This window comes from Metarhizium acridum, assembly GCF_019434415.1.
Source record: "Metarhizium acridum strain ARSEF 324 chromosome Unknown scaffold_452, whole genome shotgun sequence".
NCBI classification, from domain to species: domain Eukaryota; kingdom Fungi; phylum Ascomycota; class Sordariomycetes; order Hypocreales; family Clavicipitaceae; genus Metarhizium; species Metarhizium acridum.
In genome coordinates, this window is record NW_027094037.1 from 114,376 (window position 1) to 124,006 (window position 9,631).

Consider the following 9,631-nt stretch of genomic DNA (forward strand, 5'->3'; position numbering starts at 1 on the left):
GCCAATATTTTTTGGAAGGATTTTCAACCTATTAATTGTCCCTGGATCAATAGTCGTGTTTGGTGCTTCGTGGTTATACGCGATGAATCCAACACCAAAGCCTAACAAGAGCGGCTCGCATGCAAGCAACTCCCAGCACCGCCCTTGGACCTCGCTGCCAAACCTGCGGAAATTCTATCTAGTCCTGTATGGGATAGCTCAACTCATCACTTTGGCGTTGATAGCTGCCATGTCCATATCCGGTTTCTCGGCTTCTAATATTGTTAGCCAGAAAAACGGTACATCATCCGTCACCTCACCATTCGAAAAGGCACTCGGGTTCGTTCGCTGGAACGGAGAGCATCCGGAACGCATCCCGCACGTTATGAAATACCGGCCTTTCTTCCACACTATGCACATCTCCATGCCGGACGAGACGGCTCCAGGGCAGGGATTAAATCAGACAAGCCTAACGGAAGACGCGGCTAAGATAACCTTTACCATTTACCGCCAAGTGGCGTTGACAATGCAAGTTATTTTAGATACTCGGCCTGACATCACCGGTCTTTTCTACTTTCATTTCGATTCTTGGATCGATCCCCTTGCGTGGAGTGATATAAACTTGGAAAATTTTTACTTTCCCTTTTTAACCGACAAGACTAAAGGTCCATTTACAATATGCATGAATGACACCGCCAAGCAGGACTGGTGGGGGTGGGAGAAAGATGTTCACAAAAAGGCAATGGAAGCAGCCTCGGCAGCCAAGTCAAGCGCCGTAACCCAAAACTACACAATAAATGATCATGAGTGGTGCTTAGGATGGAGTGATATATATTACATACCGAGGCGGTTTTTTGGAGATTTCATTCGCCTCTCTGAGGTCTTCGCTAATCCCCAGTTCGATGTTTTCCACGAGGTGGCAATACCGACTATCGTCCACATCATCGATAATAGCCGTCGCGAAAGCCCTCACATACCAGTCGTTAATCACATTAGCGATTGTTGGGGTGACTGCTGCAGTTCAAACCCTTCTGTGGACGATGTACTTAGATATCCTTGTGGGCATCGTCTGGACTATCTCAATAAGCCGGTAACGGAGGCTTTCTTTGCAAAGCTAGCTAGTGAAGCATCCTTATTAAAAAAACACGAATAGCGCTATAAAGGTATATTAAGACACTAAAATACAGGAGTATTTAAGGAGTTAATAAGGTAGCGGTATTATAATGTAAAGTTATATAGCTGTACTAGTAATAATACAATTTGTTAAGTTATTTTATCTGAAGCTTCTAGTTTTTTATATTTCACTATTACTTCTAGGCTTATCTTAAAGTATATTTATTTAAGAGTATTTTCTTCACTCAATATTATATACTAGAGAGTATAAAGATAATTTTGTCTTTTCGTTCAAGTTAAATTGGAAAGCGTCAACGTGGTATTACCTTCCAGGAGCACCAACCAGGCTGAGTAGTTGCTCCTCGATTCACGGAGTAAGTACCTATAACTAAATTCCTAGCTCTCGTATATTGTATATTCTTGTTTCCAAGGCTCTATTCTATTAATTGACAGCTACCAAGCTAAAGATTTCATAGAAGCTATACAGTCTAAGTTACCTTTGCCTATACTATTTAGTCATGTTTGTAGCGTGACTTTAATACTTGGTTTTCGACACAGCTTATCTAAATACCTGGTGAATCGTACTACTGGCCTGTCTACAAAGCGCCAAAAGATATCTGCAACCCAAATAACAATGCCCATTATAAATACAATGTCAAGAACTAACATTGCTGCTCTCTTCCACTGGCTATCATCTGCCCCAAACCAAGAATGCACTTTAGGCTTAATATCCGCTCCGATGGAGATCTGAACGGCATGATGCACGAGGTAGACTGAGTATGATACATCTCCCAGATACTGAGCGACTGGCGTCGTGAAGGCTTTTTGCAGGGTTGGGACCCGGAAGAGGGCCACAAACACTAGCACTGAAGAGACGCTGCTCCAGAATTTTAAGGGCATAATAACTCCCTTGTTATCTAGATACACTTTCGGGGTGTGTGGGTAGACCCAACGAAAGTCAAATGAGATTTCGGCGCTGCGCATCGGATATCCAGCCAGGTAAAGACCAACGAGGAATATAGTAATCCAGAATGCCAACTGGAGTCGTGATATCCATTGCAGCCTCTCTCCTATGCTCTTATTCCCTTCTTGGGTTCTTTTGCGTTCTTCGATAATTGCTTCAGTCTCGGCAATAAAAAGACCGGCCATAAACAAGAGAACAGCCCAATGGCCGCTTGCATTCGAGTGAATTATTAGGACGCCAACGACAAATAGTCGCATCCACGTCCTAAGCCGTGAAGTGCCTATAATAACTAGAAAGAGCAACATGGAGCAGGAGAACTCAATCGGGATAGTCCAGAGATGGAAAAGGCCAACATCTTGTTCATCCCAACGCCAGCAGTACATGACTGCGCTAGTTTGGGCGTATGCGTCGCTAATAATAGTCCATACCGGCGGTGGATTCCAGTATATGCATGGAACAAGAATCTTCTCAAACATGATGCCAGCGATACTAGGCAGAAAGAGGCGGAACCCGCGACGGAAGATTAAAGATACGAGAGACTCTGAGAGTCTCTCGTGCTCCCCTGACCGAATCAGGAGAACACTTCGGTACGACAAGACGAATCCAGAGATTAAGAAGAAGCAAGCAACCATGGGAAGGCCGAGAAAGAGAACCCGTATAAATGGAAGCTGCAATAGATTTGATCCCATTCCTTCTTGTTCGTTAACGCCCCAGGTTTCCTTTACCCATTCATTATCTGGCTGTATGCCCATAAGATGGAAGACCGCCACAATAAACGAAGCGTATCCTCGTAATCCGTCGAGAAATGACGTCTTGTGCAGCTGTCGTGGCTTAGAGGCATAGTAGATGTTGCTGATAAAGCTTGGAGTGATAGCGACAACTAATAAACGAAGAAGAGCGAAGACGCTCAGAAAGGAGAAATAATGTGCAATTTTGATACAGGATTTACGCCTTTCCTGGTATTCGCCTAGTTCATAATCGTCGGAATTATAGAGGAGGCTCCGAGGAAGCTCGTCGGATTGATCAAATCGGTCTAGGGGAGGGTTTAAAAAGGAGCGAGCCCTCGCTGCCCCGTTATGGAGTCGACTCAAGAGGTACTCGGTCATGGCTAAGGTTGATGTGAGATTCTAATCACATTGCCAGACAATTGAGGGTCACAAAATATCGAGTATAATAGCGCCAAAGGCGCCAAGTATATTAGATAAGAATTATCTGAAGAATAAATAACAGATGGAAATAAATGCGCTATTTATCTCATAAGTAGCTTTGCTAAAGCGGCGAAGCTGTAACAAGAAACTATATCTGCTACAATCTTGAGACTAGGAGTCGTTGCTTTTTGCAATGCCGCGACGCGGCATTATAGGTGTCAGCAACCACTTGCCCCATATTGAGGTCCTGATATCTGACACACCTGCATGGACTGCAAGACCGCCTTAACGAGGAAGGGGTTCAGTGAGAAGAACTAGATGCGGCAAAAAAGAAATAACATGACTGAAGCCCATCATGACTCTTCACTGGCCATTTAAGTTTTGGGCGTCATGTTTCAGTTGCCACGTAGCAACAATATCAGTTCAATTGGACCAGATGCCCTGTAAGACACTGATAAAACTAGACGCTTCTAGTCTGTTCATGATTCAGGCTCGCTACTATTCCGCAGTTCATTTCTCGTCATGACTCGAAGTACTTGACTCATATGACTAACAGAGGAACGCCTTTTGAAACCTAAAACAAAATGAAACGGAGTTTTGTCCCAGTGTCCCCAGGCCCGCGCAAGAGTCAGGCCCCCGTGCCAAAGTGTGAGGCCCCTCTAGCAATTCCGCCGGGTTACCAGGTCGACATGGGCGCGAATCAGTTGACACGTCCTTCCCTTCCCCATACCGCCGCAAGTTGCATTATTTTGGCAGGCTTGTTCATGTACGCTGACTGGTGCGTTCAATATTGGCCGTTTCGGATGAGACAACAATGCAGAGTATATACACTTGGTTTCGTGTCGGCCATTGACGTGTTTAGTTAAATGCATACCCTCCGTCTCCCCTAGGTCCACTCTTTTCTGCAAGTCCGACCTCGCCTCCATCTATTTTTAAGCGGATTAAGATAGTTGCAAACTGTTAAACCTTTGGCGAATCTCAACTATTTCGCGAGATTTTCTGGGCTGACGTGACTATCCTAGAAATGCGGCTTTACTACACCAAAAATCGATATACAAGGTACTTGGTATTTCCGTGGGGTACAGGGACAGCTTGCTTAGGAACTTAAAGCTGACAGCCATTCAATTTAGTTTGGGGCATGCGCTACTACGAACTATAGTTGCCTGCGCCGGAGTATCGTTTCTTGTCGTCAGCCTCACCGACGACTTCTTCATGCCAATAAGAGCATTTCGGAAACCAGTGAAGTTAGCAGCAGAAAGCAGCTTTGTTCTCTCCGGTCCGACTCCGCAATTAACAGCCCATGACAACTATCAAGACCGCTTAGAAGCTCTCAATACGAGCGATCCAATCCCCGTCCTCTCCAAAAAGGATATCACGGACCTTAAAAGTCTGAAATATGCCGTGTTTCTTCCGACGTTTGTATGCTATTCCATTACCTATTTGCTAATAGAAGGCTAAATTGCGACTCGTCTAGACTGGCCACTTTTCTCTCGCAGCCGATTTCTACCGATCAATCATGTGTCTCTGCATCGATCATGCTGAAGTCGATTTTTATGCTATAGTCTCCGACTCTAGTGAGAAGAAGAGCTTCCAAGAAATGCTTGATACGCTGCAGCCCTGTGGGCGTACTTTCAGCCGCTGGGATGTACCCCCTAATAATATTAATGGACCTGCGGTTAAAGTTGAAATAGTCAACATGTTTGACATCTTGCCCAACTTCTTTCATGGAAATAATATCAGTCTAGAAAGCACATCATATATCCTCGATACGTACGGCAAGTTTGTCTACCAGTCTATTAAGAAACTAGCGTCTGCGATGCACTTCGAGTACGACCACGGACTCTGGCTGGACTCGGAAGCTATTGCTGTTCGACCTTTTAGACTTCGCGAGACATTTGACACGTATATCAAGGCACCTACGGTATTCCGATCGAGAATGAGTAACACAGACTTTATGGGAGAGATAATGAATAACTCGGCCAAAGTACTTGGCCGATCAATCGATTCATTCGGCTCATACCTCTGGACTCTGGAAAGGTGAGGCATCGTCAATGCACTTGCTAAAGATGCATCGTGCATGGCTAACTAGTACCTTGGCTTAGTGTGCAATGGATTATAGAGAAAGATGTGCTTCAGGACATGGTACGGTATGTGGAGGCAGCACATAACCGCGACTTCTGGTCAGTCTGGATCGAAAATAATGGACCATTCGAGATAAATCTATACAACTTGCACATTTTGGCTCGAAAATTAGAGACTGTAGGCTCTCTATTCTCAAAATACGCAGTTGTAGAAACTGAGAGAGAAATGATTCGATTTGGCATTGGTAAGTCGTCAAAATTAGTCGGGGTTTCACGCAGCGATGTACAGATATGAGGAGGGCTGATTTGAACCGAATTTTAGCACCCGCATTTCCAGAGGTCGAGTTCAATAAAGGCACCGGGTTCTTGGAAAGAGGATATAATCTCCTCCGCGCCTCCGAGATTCAGCCTAATCTTTCTGCCTTTCTGCGAAGATACGGCCAACGTCTTTTCCGACTTGAAGACTTGGCGGTAGCATCACCAGAGACTATAACTAAATTTATCCTAGACACGCCATTAGACCTTCTTGTTTGTGGAGCTCCGCCCTTGCATAGTTGGTGGCACGACAGTGAAGATGCAAGTCTTCCTAATTACGCGGATGCTACACGAGGGCTATGATGACGAGACGTAGGGCATGAGGCTCCCACCAACTTGTTGTAAAATACTACGCCACCCCTTACACGTTAGAGATGACAGCCGACGCTATGCTAGGCAATGCGCTTTGCTGTCTTGCTCCTGCTACCCAATATTTCATGCTGTCCAAAGTATGCTGTCATAAAATTGTGGTTAGCGCGGTTTCAGTTTGGCCAATGGTGAGGAGTGCTATACGGGGAATTGGTAGTGTCAGGGAATGCGTAGTATTGGAGGGCAATGCAGCGGACTGTAGGAAAGTCCTCAAGGAGAGTGCACTGTAGTACTAAGGACACGTAGCGCTACAGGGCAAATACAAGCACACACACACACACACACTTTTATTACACCCGGCGGAGGCCTCTCCAATAGCGCAACTATGAGCTTATGTTACGTATCCAGTTCTCAATGCTGCACAACTTTGAGTCAAATTATGTCGGATTTGATGAGGGAGTTGACGTACTGAATACACGGGAGAGCAAACGTGGTAAGCGGCAATGTCTCTTGCATTTCCACAGTCGCCCCCAAACCGAGGACTCTTCGGTAAAAGAGGAGCTGTTGAGCCCAACCTCTTAGAAAGAGCCAGGCAAAGTGGGCTGGATATTACAAGGGTATTATGCGGAAACTTAGTATGTCAGGGAATAAAGCTCGTGCTTCGTATCGCCGGACAGAACATTCTCGACCGTCTTAGGAATGAATCTAAATGCGCAGTAATATTTTAGATGGGACAGACTGCAATAATCTTCAAGTCGATCCATCTCCCAGACAGGTCAAGCAACGCGATTCTTTGTGGCCGATCACGGTTTGTCTCTACACCTCAAAACCATAAAGCCCAAGCCCGATAATGACGGTTGCTACCCAGTAACTTGGACGTCCAGCCTAAGAATGCTCCAACCTTACTCGACCACCTGTGCTATCACAAATCTTAACAAAAAGGCAGTAACCGCTGTCCTCGTGGCAATAGCCTTTCATATTCTTCCTTGCCGATTAGGGCTTTGAAGGTCTCGACTTTGTGGAGAAGCCGGAGAAATGTTGTCGAGAGTGGTGCGCCACAGAAGTGTCGTCTTGAACACGACGGAATTTCCCTCGGTGATTAGGGGGAGCGCATCACCGTAACCATCAACCCTTTACTACTGTACGAAAGGTCGACTGGATACTCTTTTGCCCGTGTATTCCGTCAGCCCCGTCCGCAATGTCATAAAAATACACTTGACGCTCTCCGTCTCATTCTCCCCCTAGTTCTAGTACTGTGTCCCGGGCTCCCGGCACACCCCCGTTCCATCATTTGCACCATTTTTACCTAGGCACTATACTCTCACACTTTCAGCCTCGAAAACAGCCCCGTTCCAGGATGCGTACGACAGAACACACAGAGATTCAGTCTGTTACATGATACACTCATCCTATTCCCATGCGCTCGTTAACCATCGTGGAAGAACGGGGCCGCCACTGCTTGTTGCGGTGAAGGACTAGTTCTCTCCGGAATAGTATTGCCAGTCCACGGAAATGGACTGGTATCCTGCCGAACCATAGTCTGGGTGGTTTGGGGCTCCGGTTCGGTCGGTCCGTAGGCGCTCACCGGATATTGAGGAATTCCCTGTATATTGGCGCCAAGGTTACCCATATCTCCTTCGCCCGGTCCGTAGGCGCTCACTGGATATTGAGGAATTCCATGTCCATTAGCGCCACGGCTTCCAATGTCTCCTGCGCTTGATGATTGAGTTCCTGTCCGGGTTCGGGTCATGTAATGGCCTCTCTGAGCCATAGGCTCTACCTCTCCCTGAGGCGAGGAATAGCAACACGCGCACCATCCGTCTTCGCCCCTGACCAACTCAGAAATCCCAAGTGTTACTAGCATAAGCATGACTCGGACCGCAACCGCCCAACGATGTTGGGTGCAGCCCAAGAGCATTTCTTCAGAAAAGCTCCGATCACGGTAATGCTGCTCGGCCATATTGGGAGCATAAGGATTTGTTCCGGGATGAATATATGATGGTAGAAATGGAAAGCCTTAAAATGTGATGGTTGACATATGTCCCACAGTTTCCAAGGAAGAAAGAACAAAGGTTTCCAAAGGGGAAAGGAGGAGTAATGAATGCCCTAGCCTCGAGATATAGAGCTTGGGCGGGACTAGGCGGCTGGCATTGACTTGCTAAACAGTGAAAGCATAAAATATTCCCTTCCCCTGCCCCGACATGGTGAAGAGCATATATTAGCTACTTTGACATGTTAGATGGATTCGGGGACCTGGTGACGACCAAATCTTGGCTCTCATTGCGGCATGTATAGCCGTATTCGTTCTTTCAAGCCACGTACGGCACTCCACAGAAATGGCCAGTTCCCAAAGCAGGATACCCCATCATGAACCCAAATAGAGTTCCGAGGAGGGTTTGTGGCTTTGAGGACAACTAGAATGGCGTTTGAGCTGAAAATAGTGGCGGCACGATTATGGTGACAGTGTGTAGCTGCTTCCAGGCGAATTACCTGGGTTGGCTATGCAGACTACCGAGGTTTTCAAAAGAAAGATTGGCGGTGCTGGCCAAAAGAAAATGCGATATGGATAAGGTTAAAGGATGTGTCAGCAAAATCCTCAGGGATAAAGCTGAGGGAACTTTCCTCTGGGTCGGCATAGTCAACAACGACTCGAGGATATCCCTTCGAAGAACACACTAACACTTGGACACAATACCCAAAGGCCATTACTGGCTTTACAAGAGGCTTCTTGACACTGCTCTTGAGCGAGAGATGGTCCAATCCAACGTGATGCTACTTATCATGAGCTTCGTTTCTGTGTCTCTTCGACCATTATGCCTATTGGAGCTCTCTCAAGTTTGCGACCTACACCAAGACGAAGACGATGTGAGACCCGCGCGAGTACAATGAATCCTGCCGCCTATTGGTTATCATTCAGGACGAAAAGTACTGTTTCTGTATCAGTCAGTGAAGGACTATTTTAATTAAAGCCGGTGAAATAACTCGTTTTAGCGAGCTTCAAGCGCATGCACGCCTTGCCTATCGCTGTATTGACCTTCTCATGGAGCAGTTTGGTGGTGATAACCATGCACATGCCGGCTTGTCAGCCTATGCATCTCAAAACTGGCCGGACCATGCGCGCATGGCGAAGAACAATTTTGAGATCAGGGAGTCGCAGGCCGAGTTTTTCGAAATTAATTCACCCTGCCGAGAGTACTGGCTAAAGTCGCATCGTCGTCTCGCAAGTTTCTCTATTGAAATCGAGAGAAAGCGGTGTGCGGCCAAGCAACCTGCAACGGCACAAACTGGAGGAGACACATAACCTAACCACCAACCCCCCTTTTTTCTTTTTCTAAAAAAAAAAAAATCCCTCCAAGGAGAAGGATTAGCTATTTGCGGTTGAGTAGTACATCAACCCGCTTTGACTTTGGTCTTGTGCATATGATATTAATATCTCCAATGGGACCTAGATCTTAATTCTAGGTTCGTAGATTCTTCATGTGGCAATTACGTGCAACGTCCGATGGATTCACGGCGCACTAGAATAGTTGAGGGCCCGAATTGATTGGAAATGAAGAGGCCCTTAGTTTTACCGCCAAAAACTGAACCCTGTCACATTTAGACTAGTATTTAAATGAAGATTCACTTCACGCCCGAACCTACAACTTCGATCATTCACAAACATGCTTCCCTGTATTCAGCTGTCCCCAAAAGTAATAAGAGTGAAGCGAGACAGTCGCCAG

General features: G+C 46.2%; 4 protein-coding genes across 4 annotated transcripts; 2 read left to right on the forward strand and 2 right to left on the reverse strand.

The window, feature by feature from the left end:
* Nucleotides 1–1,651: 1,651 nt before the first annotated feature.
* On the reverse strand, nucleotides 1,652–3,162 carry J3458_017988 (uncharacterized protein; the record flags this gene model as incomplete). Its single annotated transcript, XM_066121146.1, has 2 exons — nucleotides 1,652–1,688; nucleotides 1,760–3,162. The coding sequence occupies 2 exons, from the start codon at nucleotides 3,160–3,162 to the stop codon at nucleotides 1,652–1,654; spliced, it is 1,440 nt and encodes a 479-aa protein (XP_065973844.1).
* Nucleotides 3,163–4,332: 1,170 nt separating this feature from the next.
* Nucleotides 4,333–5,245, forward strand: J3458_017989 (uncharacterized protein; the record flags this gene model as incomplete). Its single annotated transcript, XM_066121147.1, has 2 exons — nucleotides 4,333–4,623; nucleotides 4,679–5,245. The coding sequence occupies exons 1-2, from the start codon at nucleotides 4,417–4,419 to the stop codon at nucleotides 5,243–5,245; spliced, it is 774 nt and encodes a 257-aa protein (XP_065973845.1). The 5' UTR covers nucleotides 4,333–4,416.
* Nucleotides 5,246–5,576: 331 nt separating this feature from the next.
* Nucleotides 5,577–6,235, forward strand: J3458_017990 (uncharacterized protein; the record flags this gene model as incomplete). Its single annotated transcript, XM_066121148.1, has 1 exon — nucleotides 5,577–6,235. One exon carries the CDS (start codon nucleotides 5,577–5,579, stop codon nucleotides 5,901–5,903), a length of 327 nt encoding a protein of 108 aa, XP_065973846.1. The 3' UTR covers nucleotides 5,904–6,235.
* Nucleotides 6,236–7,335: 1,100 nt separating this feature from the next.
* On the reverse strand, nucleotides 7,336–7,869 carry J3458_017991 (uncharacterized protein; the record flags this gene model as incomplete). The annotated part of the gene is made up of 1 exon (XM_007813525.1): nucleotides 7,336–7,869. The coding sequence occupies one exon, from the start codon at nucleotides 7,867–7,869 to the stop codon at nucleotides 7,336–7,338; it is 534 nt and encodes a 177-aa protein (XP_007811716.1).
* Between the last annotated feature and the right edge of the window lie 1,762 nt (nucleotides 7,870–9,631).